The sequence below is a fragment of the Vitis riparia genome, chromosome 6 (genome assembly GCF_004353265.1).
Source record: "Vitis riparia cultivar Riparia Gloire de Montpellier isolate 1030 chromosome 6, EGFV_Vit.rip_1.0, whole genome shotgun sequence".
Taxonomy (NCBI): Eukaryota; Viridiplantae; Streptophyta; class Magnoliopsida; order Vitales; family Vitaceae; genus Vitis; species Vitis riparia.
Window position 1 is genome coordinate 19,314,891 of NC_048436.1, and position 17,862 is coordinate 19,332,752.

Here is a 17,862-nt window from a genome sequence, read left to right on the forward strand (position 1 = left end):
TTTGCTTGATAAACTATAAATAAAAAGGAAATTCAAATTATAAATTAAAAATCAATTTCCCCCCTTAAATTGCTTCTAACCAAACCCAAAAATCATATGTTGGTTTGCAGAAGTAAGGTATAGGGTTAAAATGAAGGAGTCAAGAATTGGTAATTACAAGTCACTACAGCCATAAAATCTGAAAATGACTTATCATAATTCCTTTTGTGACAACAAACGAAATAAAAAGTAGAAACAATCATATAATTGATCTCTTTTTGGGTGGGAGCTGGTGGAGGGCATGATGGGAGTGTCAGAGCTGTGAATCTAACTACTTGGATTTTATCTGACAGGCCACAGAAAATAGGTAGGGTTGTGAAAAGTAATAGAATTTTTTTTTTTTTTTTTTTTTTTTTTAGTGGGGCCTTTGAATCGAAGAGCAGAGAGCATGGCCCATTTGTTTGAAGGTAAGGATTATTCTATTCTCTGCTGGGAGGTCTGCCTCTCCTCCCCACCTTCATGCCTCCACTCTCTTCACTTCACACTCGGATGCGTAGGGATGGCAATCTCGTGGTTGCTCGGTACCCCTGCCCCAACTTTCAGACAGATATTAATGGATCATGGCGGACTTTTTTTAGAAGGGAAAATTCTATTTTCTCATCTTAGGTATTAAGCTATGGGGAGTCTTCTTGTTACGACTTTTACTTTTCAACTCTCTTTTTTGAAAATAATCTTCCCATATTTTAATAAATTTTTTTTTTTTCTAAGTTCAAGTCAAATTTTCGGGGTGAGTTAAGGTATTGTCAAATAAAAATATAATATTTAAATAAAAAAATAATATAATATAAAATTTTATTTACTTTAAAAATTATTTTTAATTTAAATATAATTAATTTAAAATTAAGCTTACACGAATTTGAAGTGGGTTCAACCCATCTCCCCAACCTCTTCTTCAAATTTGGAATGAAGATGGAAAAATTTTAAATAATGGAGGAATGACCTGTCAGGACTCTTTCCCCACTCCAAAGCTTTCAATCATAACCAAAATAAATAAATAAATTATGGACATTATTTAAAGAACCAATAAATATTAAAAGGACAAGGAAAGTTCTAGAAATCTTCATAGCAATTTACACTACCAATTCTGCAAATATTAAAGGAGACAAAGAAAGTTATTACACTACTAATAATAAGTAACAAGAAGTAGGGGTTGGCTTGAATATATTTTTTATTTTCTATTTTTAAAATAATAATAATAATAATAAAAACCTTTTTATGAAATATAATTTTTTTAATTAAAAAATACAGTTATAAGATAATGATTTTTAAAATTAAATTAAAATAATTGGGATATTAAAAAATTTCATTATCTCAAATTTTAAAAATTTTGAAAATAATTTTAAAAATGAATAGAAAAAAAAAATTAAAGTATTTAACTTTTTCTATTTAACTAAAAGTAATATCTTGATATCAACTTATATCGTTAAATTAAAATTCACTTCAATTATATTGATTGATATGAACATATTACTTTTAGTAAAATATTTTTATTTTTTCTATTAAACTAAAAAATAAATATCATCTAAGTTTATACTTTTTTTATATAAAAGGTCTTTTAAAAAAAAAAAAAAAAAATATAGGATGTATATTGAAATGTAACATAGGTTTTTAGATTAAATTTGTGGTTTACTTGATTGATTATTTAAACAGATACAATGTAAAAAAGTCATTGATTTTTTATTTTTGTTTTAAAATACGATTAACCAACATGTTAACTAATCGATTACGATCAATTGGATCGGATTTTATCATTTCTTTTGCAGGACCTTATCATCTAAATACTTTATTATATGGATAAAGGATCTAAATCTAATTGATAGAGAAAGTACTGATCAATTAACGAGATTAACGAAAAAAGTGAAGTGCTAAAACATCAACTCTATATTGTTTATGATTATTTTGTCTTTTTATTTTGTTAGATCATTTTTATCTCTCGGAAAAAAAAAAAGTAAAGGAAAGAATAAAAATCATGAGAGCTGATAAATTATAGGAAAGGAATGAGGGTTTTGAGGTTGACAAGTGGCACAGCAAGGGCTGTTGGCTATTCACATGGGAAATGGCCCTATGAGGAATAAAGAAAAGCAATAGATTCTCTTCCATCTTTTCATGTTTTGTTTTTAATATTTACCCTTGAATTATTTGAATTTAATAAGAATATTTATATCTTTATTTGGTGGCAATGACAATGAGCAATATTTAATTCATAATTTCTCTGTGGAAGCATTTTTTTAATACTAGAAAGTGATTGGAGATTTATTTATATTTTTTTTTGTCAATGGATACTTATTAAATTTGTACTCCCCATCACTATGATTTGTGAAATTATATTGACTTTATATAGCTGCCATGAAAGTCATCTTTGTCTAAAGGAAAGATATGGAAATTTCTCTAACTTCCAACATATTACTTAACATCTACTCAAGTATTCATGGAAAAGTTAGAGATATAATTCCACACAAAAATTTTTCTTTCAAAGAGGGTCAAAAAAAAGGAAAAAAAGAAAAGTTCTTGTATAATTTGATTTTTAAATAATTTATTTTAATAAAAAAAAAAGTAATATTGTTTAGCTCTTATTTGAAAATTTTAAAGTTTCGATAATTTTTTATCTGTTTTTATTTGAAACATGGTGTGAGCCATGATACGATATATTTGAGAGTGATATTGGAAAGATTGTAGAGTCATGATACTCACTATAAATTGATTTTGATTCGATATTTTAATGCTCTCCTCTCAAAATGGTGTGTGGAGGTTATGAATGCCCAATTTGAAAACCAGATAACGAAATGGTGTAATCCAAGATGTTTTTGTGAATATGCTAGTTAATTGCTCAGCGAAAGGAGGATAAATAATTTGAATAAGTCCTAGTTAAATTTTTTGGTAAATGAGATGACAACTAATGTTAGTGTGCTTGGTACACTCATGAAAAGTAGGATTGTGAATGATATGGAACGTCATTCTTTTGTCACTAAAAGAAGAGTAGGCTACACATTAGAGACGTTGAGATTGAGAAATAAAATTTTTAACTAAATGATTTCATAACAAACAATGGTCATTAGTTAATATTCAACATCAATGAAGGAACACGAAATAGTAGCTTGTTTCTTTGATTACCAATAAATTGGTGAATCCTCAAACAAAACACTGTATCCTGTGATCGAAGACGGGGCAACCAACTAACTTTGAATCATTGCAAGCATTTAACTCTAGTGCATTAGAAAAATAGAGAAGAATTCTTGCCCAAGGCAACCTTTGAGATAAAAAGGACAACAAGTGAAATTGTCTTGGCTAATCCAAAAATTGGCTTAACACTTAAACACTATAGGGGATATCTAGATGAGTGATTGAGAGATATAAAAATTTGCCAATTAATCTACAATAATGAGAAGGACTTGATAGTAATTTATCATTGAATTTGTCCAACTTAAGATGATGTTTGGAAGAAGGCTTTGAAAGTAAGAAGGTGAGATATTCAAGAAGCTCCAAGGAGTATTTTTTTTTTTATTTATTAAAAAAAATGTCATGCTTTAAGTGAGAAACCTCAATCCCAAGGAAATATTTGAGGATTCACAAATCTTGAATGTGGAACTTAGTATGCAAAAATTTCTCAACACTGTATATATATTTGGAAAGCAATTTAAGACTATTTGAGCTAAGGTGTCTTAGTGTTTGGTGCCATGAGGTGAATACAAATGAAGTAAAATGTAATAAAGAAGGGGATTGAAACTCCAAATATATGAAGAATAAAGGTCATCATGTGATTTACCCACTTTAATTGTCTTGCTTTGGAATTGGTCTTGTAGAAAACAAGAGTCAATAGAAAAAACAAGTAATTTTCATGATGAACTAATTTACTTACTAAACTTAAATTGAATCGAAAGCTTGACACACAAGTAACATTAAATAAAATGATAAAAGATGTTAATTGCATACTCTCTATATGTTAATAGGGGCATTTGTTCCATTTGGCAATTTCACAATTGAAGAGATTAGTTTGGTTTGAAAGAAACAAGATGGAGAACTAACCATCTGATTCGTAGCTTTGGAGTTTATGATCTAAGAACTGGTATAAGGGGAAAAGACATTTAGAATAGTACATTTTAAGTTGCAACGGGACCAAAGTCACCTAAATAATTTTCTTTGGATTGTAAAATTAAATGCAACTGTTCACATTGTTTTGATGTCATTGGCATAGGCTTTCAAGAATCATTGTCAGGTGGTTGGTCATAGATCACAAATTTGTGACCCATTAACTTTAGAACATCTTTTTTCAAGATCCAGTTATTTATGATGAAACAACATTCATGATCCAAGAGAAAACCATGTCATCACATTGTTTTCATTGTTCAAAATTCGAACCTATCATCAATGATTTAAACAATTTTTCATCCACAAAACATATTTAAACATGACTTTACTCTAAACAATATGGTTTTATCCATTTAATGACAAAGAAACCAAAATTGTCCTTGGGGTATATGAGGAATGAGGATGATAATGATTCATAGATTCAACTTTTATGAAAAAGTCTCCATGATAAGAATGAATAGTGGTGAGCGAACGATGCTTGAATGAAGAATAAGAGAAAAAAAATTTCAAAACCGCTTTGATACCATGATAAAAAAGATCAAACAAAACAATATTATTGATTTAGTATCACATTACTACACATACTTTACTTACAATTAAAGTCTAGTATTATGAAGAATTATAGGGAATAATAGCAAGTATTGGTTTTTTTATTTAAATCAAGGATTAACTTTCCATCCTTTCGTACATGCATTCTTTTCATACTCATTTTTAAGAATCTAATATTGATTTTATCCGACATTCCAATCGTGATCAAATCTCGTAAAAACACTTTGAAAGAAAAGTGTAAAAGGGGTAAAAGTGATTTCATCGAGCTCCACATGAAAATAGATTTATATAAGAGGAAAGAAACTCCCATGTGATTAAAGGATGTTACTTGATGTTTTTAACCTTTAATTAACAGCTTAGGCAAAGTTTGAATTTTTATCTAATGAGTGACAAGGGTCTTAGGTTTCGTACTTTTTGATTCCTTAGACACTACTTTTTACAAGTCCACCATGTACTTACACATTGGTATTGTTGCATTCCTATACTTTCTTACTCCCTAATAAACCCTAAATTGATTTATTGGACTTGATTTTATTTTTATATATTTTTTAATAAATTTCTAAAGGAACAAAAATAGTGAATAATTTTGAAAGATTTATCATCCATTTGAGTGATGAGTGAGCAAAGAAAGACATGCATGTATGATTTTTCAAGCAAATGGTCATAATAGTCATTTCCATTGTTTTTCTATAATGTTTTTTTCTTTCTAGATTTGTAAATTTTATTATTAACCTTTTAGATATAATATTACTCTAAAAATATTTACCCATTTTTATTAAATGAAATTCAAATAAAATAAATTATAAAATAAATTTAATATCAAATTATATATTAAAATATTAATATAAGCTCTTTTAGTCCATGTATTAAAATTTTAAATTTCTAAATAATGAAATTAAAAAAATAAAGAAATTTTTTTATAGTTGACAAGGTGTTTTTTTTTTTTAAAGTTACAGTTGATAATGTTTTAGGTCTATTTGACAACTTTTTCAAGAATTGTTTTTGCTTTCCAAAAAAAATAGAAAACACTTTGATAATAAAAAACTATTTTTTGTTTTTTTATTTTCAAGACCGAAAAATAAATCGAGTGTTTCTAGAGGGCGTGTTTTAGTTTTATTCACTTGAAAGTTGTTTTAAAAATTAATTATAAAAATAAAGCTATAGATATATAAAAAAAATTAAAAATAGATTAAAAATATTTCAAATTTTCAAATATATTTTGTTTTATATAATATTATAGAATAGTTTTCAAAAACTGTTTTTAGAAATTATTTTTTCATAACTGTTTTGTAAACGGTTGCCAAATAGTAAATAATTTTATTTTTCCTTTTTTAGCTTTTTTTGTTTCAATCCCTTTCATTTTTCCATTTTCTGACAATTGAAGTATTACTGGAAACTCTCTTTTTGAGAGCCAACTTCCAAAATGCTCTGCAGATCTGCGCCCTTTTCTACCGCTGAGGACCACTTCAGCAAAATACATAAGAAAGTAGGGGGCAGAAGAAGAATATTACAAATTTCAGGGGTATTGGTGCAAAGAACCACCATTTTTTTTCTAATTTCGGTTTCCAATCCAACGCCCCTCGAGTCAGTCAGCTTCTTTTATCTCTCTCTTCCCCTCTCTTTCTCTCTCGTTCACCGGACTCCGGCGACATGTTCGACGGGAAAAGTTTTCTGGCGTATTCTCCTGAAATTCGATAGCTGAGATCCGATCAATCCTCTATAGTTGCCGGTATGCACCTGAAAGTTTCTTCTTCTCATCAATTTTATCCGGCGACTTCTATCCGTCATTAATTCTCTCTCCGGTATCCTCCATTTTTCGACGGCGAGATCCGACCAATTACCTCCGTCTGATTGGGATCCGAACGTCTTGCTAGAGGTTAGATTTGGATCGAACAATAACTCTGCAAGTTTGATCTGATTTCTCGTTGATTTTTGTTTGAATATATGCTCAGCTCATATTCTGGCATTAGTCTTTTTAAATAACTCTGTACGGATTGGTTGGAAACAGTCGTTAATTTCTCCGGAGGTTGAATTTCTGGAATTCAGAAATTTCTCCGGAGATTGGACGATGAATTCGATGGCTTTGTGAATACAAAAATTTGCGCTTATTTCGTTATATATTTCTCATTGTAATAGGTTCGATGCTGAGCACGATACGGATATGGATTTATATGATTGATTTGGTCGATTGATGGATAAAATAAATAGATGGAGAATGTTGGCCTGCAAATATCTGAACCTTTCCTCCGACTATTGGGAACGTGAGCGAGAGTTGCGGCATAGCGTCAATGATGTCCCTTCAGCTTGTTGTTTGTTTGCAAAATTGGTATAATTTTCTCGGAGCATGGTAAAGATCTGTTAATATGTTCTCAGAGAGCTTTAGATTGAAGAAACTGTTACATCATTTATATATGAAAAATAAATCTTGCTAGGATTATTTTTTGGGGAAAGAAGAAATGGAAACTAATCTCTCAAATATGAGGTCGAAGAGACGAGTCTATGATGGATGTGGTCAAATAGAAACAAATGGTTCTCTTCTCCCTGGTCTTTGTGATGATGTGGCGTTGAAATGTCTAGCTTTGGCTTGTAGATCTGATTATGCTTCATTATCATGCCTCAACACAAGGTTTAATAAGTTGATCAAAAGTGGGAATTTATATGGAGAGCGGAAGGTCTTAGGAATTGCGGAGCATTGGGTGTATTTGGTTTGTGACCTGAGGGGATGGGAGGCATTTGATGCCATGAGAAAGAAATGGATGAAATTGCCCAAAATCCCCTGTGATGAGTGTTTCAACCATGCAGATAAGGAGTCATTAGCTGTGGGCAGTGAATTGCTGGTCTTTGGCCGTGAATTTTATGATTTTGCGATTTGGAAGTATAGTTTAGTTAGAGGCAATTGGATCAAATGTCAAGGAATGAATCTCCCTCGTTGTTTGTTTGGGTCAAGTAGCCTTGGTTCCATAGCTATTGTTGCAGGTGGAAGTGATAAGAGCGGGAATGTCTTGAAATCAGCAGAATTATATGACTCTTCGTCGGGTAGATGGGAAATGTTACCCAACATGCACTCCCCTCGCAGATTGTGCTCTGGTTTTTTCATGGATGGGAAATTCTATGTGATTGGCGGGATGACAAGTCCTACTGATTCATTAACTTGTGGAGAGGAGTTTGATCTTAAGACTAGGGAATGGAGGAAAATAGAGGGAATGTATCCAAATGTCAATAGAGCTGCTCAGGCACCTCCTCTTGTGGCAGTTGTGGATAACCAGTTATATGCAGTTGAGTATTTAACAAACATGGTGAAGAAGTATGACAAGGAGAAGAACACATGGGATGTGTTGGGAAGGCTTCCAGTCAGGGCTGATTTGTCAAATGGTTGGGGCCTGGCTTTCAAGGCATGTGGGGAGCAACTTCTGGTTGTGGGTGGGCAAAGGGGACCAGAAGGTGAAGCTGTTGTGCTGAACTCTTGGCATCCAAAGTCAGGGGTCAAGGATGGCACATTGGATTGGAAGGTTATTGGTGTGAAGGAACATGTGGGGGTTTTCGTCTACAACTGTGCTGTCATGGGTTGTTAAGAATTCGGTCTTTAGATTGACTCAACAGGAGGAACAGGTATCTGCCATCTTGCCTGGCCTTTTAGGTTGCTTCCTGCTCATTTATCTGATTGACTAGAATAGATATTGTTGAGACAGCCTCTCTCAAGCTGAGAACTTGTTCCTTTTCTTTTAACATTACTGTATTTGGATGTGTTCCTTATTTCCATGACCCTGCAAGTCTCTTTTCTGTCAAGAGGTCACTCTGGCAATGGTCTGCTCTCTTATCTTATTTTTCAAGTGATGTTTCAGATCCACATCCAAACTTTTCATACGAATAAATTGAAAAGCTTTATTGTTTCATGTTTTGAAGTTCATTCTTTGTTTATTGTTTACTGTCCTTTCCATTTTCATAGTTTGTTCCAGTGACTTCATGCTCCTTACTGTTGGTGCTTGGAAATAGAACAATGACTACTATGAATTTTGCGGCTTCAGACTTTGTGCTCTAAGCTTCATCTTGTCACAACCGTTCATTCATTTTACTAGTGGATTAAACATTTTTCCCCTCTGCAAGAAATTAATTTCTAGGCCTCTACAAGGCACAGATCCGGTGTAAAAGCTTTGATATTCCATACATTCTAGTAGGTTGTGGCATTTATATTGTCGTTTGTGGCTTCAGGTGGGTAAAGAACTCATCTAGTGCTTGGTAAAGTCCTGAGTCCAAAATGCACATCCTTTGGGGAGTTCTTAAATTCATTTAGGCTAGTCAGACTTTTGCTTACATTGGTATAGATGCTTGAATGGTAAATCTCAGGTTAAATCTGGTGGAAAAGAGGCACTTGTCATCCTCATTCCCAGTGGTAGTTTCCAGGGGCAAAAACAGCCTAAGTTAGTTGGATGGATGTGTATTTATTATTTTTATATTGATGCTGATCTTCTCTCCTGCCTTTTATTTTTTTTAATCCTGCAAGATTGTTGTACTGGCTCTTCTCAGGTCATCAAAGTGCAAAATGATTTTTTTTTTAGTTTGTCTTCTTGGTGGTATTGGGAACCCTGGTGAGCATGATTCTCCTCTCTGAGTATTATTCTGAGAGGTGTTGTAATCCTACCCTATGCATATGTTCCGGATTATTATTCCAAATTCCACTGACTTCTTTTCATTCTTAGCAACTCAAATGCTGTCATACTTCTCTATTAGCTCATCATGGATCGGATTCGCAGTTTCATAAATGGATGCAAATCCACTTTATCTGCAATCTTAGCTCTGTATTATTGAATAATGACATTCTCTTTCAATGTACTTAAATGCCTTATCCTTGGTCACCATTTTGGATTTGGGAATTATTAATATTCCTTTTCAAAGGCATCCGACAGTGCCTGCAAAAATGACTACGTCTAAGTTCTTTAAAATAATTTCCAACAAATTTTGGATTATATGCTTGCATTTGGAAAGAGTGCATTCTTTTTGGATACTATTTGAAACGAGTCCAATTTGGCTGCTCATAGGGGTCAGTCATTCATGCACCTTTGGTAGTTTGATTGATTTTCCCAAGACATCAACCAAAACGTAGGTTGAATTTGTTGATTCTCACTTCATTTTCACCTTTGTCCCATGAGATATGATTGTTAATCACAGGGAAAAGGGTTATGAATCGTGCTAAATGAACTTATCATTTCCAAACGATATATGGCTGGGTATGGCTGGATATGGCTGGATACAGATTGTTTTTGTATATAGTCGAAATTACTCATAAAGCATACAATGATTCTAGGAAATTCATCATTTGAAAACCTAACAGGAAACCCCTCCGATGGTGATCTTTTGAGAGGTTATCTGTGGACTTTGCGTTTCTTTCTCAACTTCCTTTTTGGATGACGGCCTAACACCTTTGCTTATCCCTTGGTTTGTTTGATGTCTAACTCAAACGCGCATTCATTGACTTGTCCATCTTTTTTTTAAGTAAAGGCTCGAAAGAGAGAGGGAAGATTGATAGAAATAAAAACAAAACAAAAACGAGGACAAAGACGGGGACACGTGATGTTAGTTAAAGGAAAATAGAGCAAGTGATAGCAGCTTCTTGGGTCCGAGTTGTGAAGAGTGAGGACTTTTCCTTTGTTGGGTTTTGTGTGTTCCTCACGCAATTTCCTGCTTCAGGCCAATCTTATTCTCATCCATGGCCTCAGAAAGAGTTTCCAAAAAAATTTTAAAAAAGAAAAAAAATAAAAAGGTTGAAAACTTGACTCCTACCTCTTTCCATTTATTTTGTCTAGTGCCCCCAAAGCTACGCCAATGACCCACTGTCTCCTTCTCTGAGCTGGGGTCATGCCCAACATCCTTTCAACTTTAGAAAGGATTTATTATTAGAAATCGTAACTATAGAAATCTAGTTTTATGGTCTAAGATCATGCTTAATGATTTTTTTTTTTTTTTTCTGTTTTAATTTGTTTACTTTCTCATGTTTTTTGAATTTTGCTTTATTTTAGGTGATTTGTAAAATTCCATTTAGATCTTCAATTTGATTTTGAAATTTCAGAATTATGTATGAGGTGTAGGATATTGTTTTTTAAAATAATATTTTTTATATAAAAAGTAAAAAATTCTTATACAAATAGTATAAATTTATTTTATATTCTTAAAAATTATTTTAAAATTTGAGATATTTAAAGTTTTTTTTAATTATTTTTGTAAAAAACATTAGATTTTTGGAAGAATTGTGTTTTCAACCCACTTACATTTGATAATTAAGTTAAGGTCTTCCAACTACCCATAATTGATTATAAGGATATGAAATAATAATTGATAAAAATACCCTTTAACTCATTTTTGTCTTTATTTTACCACTCTTCACATGCCATTATTAGCAAATTCTCTTTTATTTAACCATTTTTAAAATTTTCAATATATTTTTTAAACTCTTTCATAAATAATTGAAAATTCAATATTATTTTCTAGTTTTAAATTATAAATAAACAAAAATTATACTAATGATTCAAATACTATTTTGGAAAATACTTTTTTTAAAAATATTAATTTAAATAAATAAAATTATATTTTACATTTTAGAAGTAAATAATTTAATGATTAAAACACTATTTAAAATAAATATATTCACTATTTTCTTTTCTTTTATACTAAAAAGTATTTTAAAGTTTTTTTTTTTACTATTATAAAATAAAAAGTTTAATTTTTTTTAATCTTCTTTCTTTCTTATTTTAGTAACTTTTTAAACATGACTTTTAATAATAAGTTATATGAAATGTTGCAAATTTATTTACTAAGGATTTTTTTAATGATTTGAATTAATTGAAAATTTATTAAAATAAAAAAAGAAAAAAAAGAAAAATAATGGATGGATAGTTTTTATTTTAGATACCTAATTAAAATGTTTTCGTATGATCTAATTTTAAAAGTGTATATATATACCTAGTAGAAATTGAATTTTTCTTATATAAAAAGGTTGAAAGGTATATTTACTCATTTTAGATGAAAACAAGTAGTTAAAATTTATGTAGATTATGCTTGAGTTTGATTTAAAAATATTTTTCTAGTTTTTATTTTTTATTTTTTATTTTTATTTTTAAAAATAATTTTTATTTTTATATTTTCTCTTTTTGAAAATACATTTAATTAAAAAATGAAAACCTTGTTTACTACTATTTTTTTTATATGAAATTAATAAAAAGAATTAAATTTTATTTATTCATTTATTGTGTCATTGTACAATGGTATTACACTAACTGTACAAGGAAAATGTACTAAGTGTATAAGGGTGTACAAGACTACTCTTTATGAAAGATTTCAATTGATTCTAAACCATTTTTTTATTTTTCTTATCATCCACGAATTGTACACATATGTTATGCACTTTATTTAATTCTCATATGGAAATTCCAATAACTTTCCCAATAATGATATTTGGGGGAAAAAAAATGATCCTAAGTCATCTATCATTTTCTCAACTAAACCATTGGAAATATGATTAAACACACATGGAAATTTCAATACTTTCCTCTGAAAAAAAAAATTTGATCCTAAGTTCTCCACCATTTTCTCAATTAAACCATTGGAAATATGATTAAACACACATGCCCAATATTTTTCCTAGTAATGATATTTAGGAAACAAAATTTCATCATAAATCATCCACCATTTTCTCAACTAAACCATTGAAAATATGATTGAACACACTATATGGACACATAACTTATAAGGGATATGAAATTTGTGCTACTGTACGAGGGTATTACACTAATTGTACAATGGAAATATACTAAGTGTACAAGACCATCCTTTATAAAAGATTTCAATTGATTTTGAATAACTCCTTTATTTTTCTTGTCACCCAAGGGTCGTATACCTATGTCATGTACTTTATTTAACTTTCACATGAAAATTCCAATATTTCCTCAATAATGATATTCGGGAAAATTTTTTTTACCCTAAGTCATCCACCATTTTTCCAACCAAACCATTGAAAACATAGTTAACACACCTGCATGGACACATAATTTAGGAAGGATATGAAATATGTGTCACTATACAAGAGTATTACATTAATTATATAAGGGAAATATGTCAAGTATACAATGATGTACAAGACTCTTAATAGGTTTTGTATGATTTTTAAACAACTTGAATTTAACATTAAGACGATTATTGATAGGATTTTTTTTTACCAAATTATGCCATTAACACCTTCCCTACAAAAATTAATACATAAGAAATAAAATTAAAATCAATCATGTTTGAATTGTTCATTATAAGTAAACTAAATGAAATATATATTTTTACTATTTTGTTTTTATAAACATAATTTCATTGTGTGGACCCCGTATTTTAGCTCATGCGCTTCCACTCGATGGTAAGCTCGATTTTTATTTCGAAAAATGATTTTTATTGGTTAAGAAAATGACCAGGAGTCGCTACTTATTTTTATTTTATTTTTAAAGGGTAAACAAAATAAGAAAGAAAAACTCTAAGTGTGACTCCTTATTTTGGAAAAGATGGTCTACGAAAAAAAACCGGATTGAGTTTGGGGGTCAGGTTACTTATCGGGAAGGTACGGTAAAGACCGTAACACCCCTCTAAGTTCTTAAAGTCGGGTCTCTACTAATAAAATGAAGTTGTAGTGGCAATTGAAGTGGAAATCAATGAATACTCAGAATGATCATGCACGTGAGAGAATCAAAACACTCAATAAAGAATCGTCCGAAGTGAGAACGGGGCATACCTTGGCATCGATCGATTAATGCACTATCAAGAAATAGGGTTAGTACACAATTAAAAGAATAATCTCATGCATGTCACAGAGCAGAATGAATCAATCATGTGTGATAATCAAATCAATCAATCAATCAATCATAAAATCACTTATGTAGGGCCCTCACCACAACCCATTATTTTGCATGAATTAATATCATATATTCTATTGTTCCAAAATTATGAAAAACTCATTCATGCTTATTAAAATGAAGAGGAGTAGAAGATTGTTTGAAAACCAGAATGGAATTAAAACTATTTGAGAGAAAATCGGATTTTTAAAATTTATTTGAAAAATTGGAGTCTCGAAGATTATTTGAAAATTGGAGTTTTAGAGTTTATTTGAATATCAGACTTTTAGAAATTAAATGTGAGAATGAGAATTATAGAAATTAAATTTGAAAGATATTGGAATTTTGAAAATGATTTGAGAGTTCGGGATTTAAAAAAAATTAAATTACGAAAATTGGGACCTTGGAAATTAAATTTTGAAAGAAATTAGAATTGAAAGTTATTTGAGAAGCAGAAACTATGGAAATTGAATTATAAAAATTGGAAATCTTGGAAATCATTCGAAGGCAGAATTTTTAGAAATAATGAATAAAATAATAGTGATAATGATAATAATAAGTAATGAGATAAATATGAGAATTGGAGCATAGGAAACTGAAAATTAAGTTCTAAAATTAGAGAAATGGAATTTCAGAGAACTACATTTGGAAATCAGAAATTTGAGGAACTATTTAAAGATGGAATTTTAAATAAATGAATAAGTGAATAAATAAATGAATGAAATAATGATGACGAAGTAATAATGATTGGATAAATACTTGCGGAAGTTAGGGGTTTCAAAAATTGGAAATTGGACTTAGGGATTGGACATTTGATGAATTACTTAGGGATGGAATTTTAAATGAACGAACAACTGAATAAATAAATGAGTAAAATAACGAAAATAATAATAATTGGATAAATAATCACGAAGACGGAAATTTTGGAAATTGGAAGTTGAATTTAGAAATTTGGAAATTTGAAGAATTATTTAGAGAGGGGATTTTAAATAAGTGGATGAGTGAATAAGTAAATGAATAGAATAATAACGATGACGAAATAATAAAGACCAGGTAAATAATTGCGAAAGACGGAATTTTTAGAGATTGGAGATTAAACTTAGAGATTGAAAATTTAAGAAATTATTTAGAGATGAAATCTTTGATATATGAATAACTGAATAAATAAATGGATGGGATAACATTAATAACAAGAATAATCATTAAATAGCGGGATATGAATGGTGGAGTTTTTGAGACTGGAAATTAAATTTGGAAGTCGAGTTCTGAAGAATTAAACTTTTATGATTGGAATAAATAAATAAATATGGAATAATAATGCTAATTAACGAAAATAATATTTAAACGAATAAAAAATGAATATCGGAAATTTTGAGATTGAAAATTAAATTTGGACGTTAGATTTTTGAAGAATTAGAATTAGACTTTAATGGATGAGATTTTTAAAAGATGATAAATAGATACATACGAAATAATAATAATAATTAACAATCATAATATTTAAACGAGTGAAATTGAATAGTAGAAATTTCAATATTGAAAATTAAATTTAGGATGTTGGATTTTTGAAGAATTGGGCTTTAAATAAATAAATAAATATGGGATAATAATACTAATTAGCGAAAATAATATTTTAAAGAACAAGAATAAATAGTGGAATTTTTGGGATTGAAAATTAAATTAGGACATTGAATTTTTGAAGAATTGGGCTTTAAATAAATAAATAAATATGAGATAATAATACTAATTAGCGAAAATAATATTTAAAAGAACAAGAATGAATAGTGGAATTTTTGGGATTGAAAATTAAATTAGGATATTGAATTTTTGAAGAATTGGGCTTTAATGAATAAGATTTTTAAAAGAGGACAAATAAATACATACGAAATAATATTAATAATTAACAAACATAATATTTAAACAAATGAAATTGAATAATGGAAATTTTGGGATTGAAAATTAAATTTGGACGTAAGATTTTTTGAAAGATTATTTGAGAACGGTATTTTGAAAAATTAAATTAATTAAAAAAAACAAGAAATTTTGAAAATTTGAAATGTTAGAAAATTGTCCTAATATTAAAATATGAAGAAATAGTGAAAGAAAAGGCTTGGGATGGTCTTCATTTGCAAGACTTCCCCACGTGCCCAAAGTGGAAATCAACCCATTCCCTATGCTGCCAATATACTAAAGAATGCCACTAGACTACCCTTCATATTACAATAATGTCATCCAAAACCCACTTTTCATGCAAGTCTCAAACAAACCCACCGAGAGCACCACAAACCTATTTTTATTCATGAAAAAAAAACAAACTCCACTCCACAACGCAGCCACCTTCTTACCTATCCACCATTCTCACGTGGTACCATGCGCATGGAGTTTCCATTGGTGGAATGGGTTAATGGGTATTGAGATGAGTAGGGAATGGAAGTGAGAACGGTGTAGGTAAGAGGGTATGAAATGGGTGGGTTAATGGATATGGCAAGCGGGTTAGTGAGAGAAACATGGGTTCGGTGGTGTTATTCATGAATGGCATGGATGTTGGGAGGTTAGTGGAATAGGTATCAAGAAATGAAAAACATAGATTGGCATAAATGGAATGAGAGATGAAGAGTGGCGAGATCTTATGGGTTTAGTGAGTGAAGAAAACGGGTTGGAGATGGCATGTGGTGTAAAGAGAGAAAGCTTGCGAATGAGAAATGGGAAGGATGGAGAAAGATGTGAAGGGAGTGGAGGGTGGCGACATACATGTACAGTCCCCATGCACGTGGAAGGGCGAACTTTGAGACTTTAGTAATGGCTTTGGAGGGGGTTTGGGTAGCCATGCACGTGTGGAAAATGGGTATGAATAAAATGGATGAGAATGGTGATGGGTATGATAGGTGGTGGGTTTTGCAAATGGTTTCATGGGTCAAGCTGGAGATGGTGAGCATGGATGACGTTGAAAGTGATGGCTATGAGGATGAAAAGAAATGGAGTGTGGTGAGTGTGGTGTCATGCATGGGACCTTGTTTGCATGAGAATGGACGGATGACAAGTTGATGGGAGGAAAAAGAAAATCCATAAAATATTTATTCAGTCATCCAATCCCAAAAGAAATATGCAGTCATTTACAGAAGAAAAGAATGTGAGCATCAAAAGGAACTAGAACAGGGTATTCCAGAATGACAAAACATGTTCCATTAAAAATCATACCTGTGGCCCTTAATGTCCACAACAAGCAATAACTGTATCCATAGATCAGTAGAAAATGAAGCAAGACATTAACAAACGGACACATACCAGGTTCAAGATAAATTTACCTGAAAGTTCGGAACGCGACCTTCCTCTGCTCTTCCTTCTTTACTGGTAAGCTTTCTCTCTCCTCTTCTCTGTATATAACTGGATGCCCTTATCTCATTCTCGAAAATATCCCCCCCCCCAGGAAACTGAATTTCCATCTTCTTTGGCAAGCCATTACCAGCTCTACTGTTCACCCATCAGCAAGCATGGGCAGACATCCTCCCTGCTGCTACATGCCACGTGCAGCCGGGATTCATGCCTAGAGAGGGTCCCCCCCCCCAAAAAAAAAAGCCACATCCACTCTCCCCGGTCCTCACCCCAACAGGGGTCTACACATTGTTATCAATAGAGATTAAAAATTATATTTAAATGGAATTAAAATAAACAAAAATTATTTTTGTAACATTTTTATTTTTTTTAAATCATTAATTTAAATTATGAAATTAGTTTTTAAATTAAAAATATTTATTGTAATGAGAGGTTTGAAGATTTTATGATTTTTATTTTATTACTTTTAAAAAATCGCTTTAATAAGAAAATATTTATTTTAATAGTTTTTAATATTTAAATATTTATTTAAAAATATTTAGGATTAGTGTGGAAAGCAATTAGGTAATTTTGGAATTAAAATTTTTTGAATATCTTGAAGACTTTAATTATGCCCATTACTAGAAATATTGTCTTCTTGATTAATATTATATATATGCATGTGAGCGTTTATATTATTTCCAAAATAATATGAGAAATAATAAACATCATGTGTCTAATTTGCAAGTTAGAAATAATAAGAATAATAATAATATTTTATGAGGTATTTAAAAATTATTTAATATATATGATAAATAATATACAACATATTTATTATTTTGTAAGTAAGAAACAAAAAAAAATTTGCCAAGGTATTTAAAAATTATTTATTATATATATTATATAAGTTTGAAAAAAAAATATTTGATGTCTAATTTGCAAGTTAGAACAAATAAAGAATACTAATATTTTATGAGGTGTTTAAAATTTGTTTAATATATATAAGAAATAATAT

At 30.3% G+C, this 17,862-nt stretch overlaps 1 protein-coding gene across 1 annotated transcript; it reads left to right on the forward strand.

The window, feature by feature from the left end:
* The first annotated feature begins 6,249 nt into the window (after positions 1–6,249).
* On the forward strand, positions 6,250–8,576 carry LOC117916667 (F-box/kelch-repeat protein At5g60570). Its single transcript, XM_034832805.1, has 2 exons — positions 6,250–6,550; positions 6,811–8,576. Exon 2 carries the CDS (start codon positions 7,131–7,133, stop codon positions 8,244–8,246), a length of 1,116 nt encoding a protein of 371 aa, XP_034688696.1. The 5' UTR covers positions 6,250–6,550; positions 6,811–7,130; the 3' UTR covers positions 8,247–8,576.
* The last annotated feature ends 9,286 nt before the right edge of the window (positions 8,577–17,862 follow it).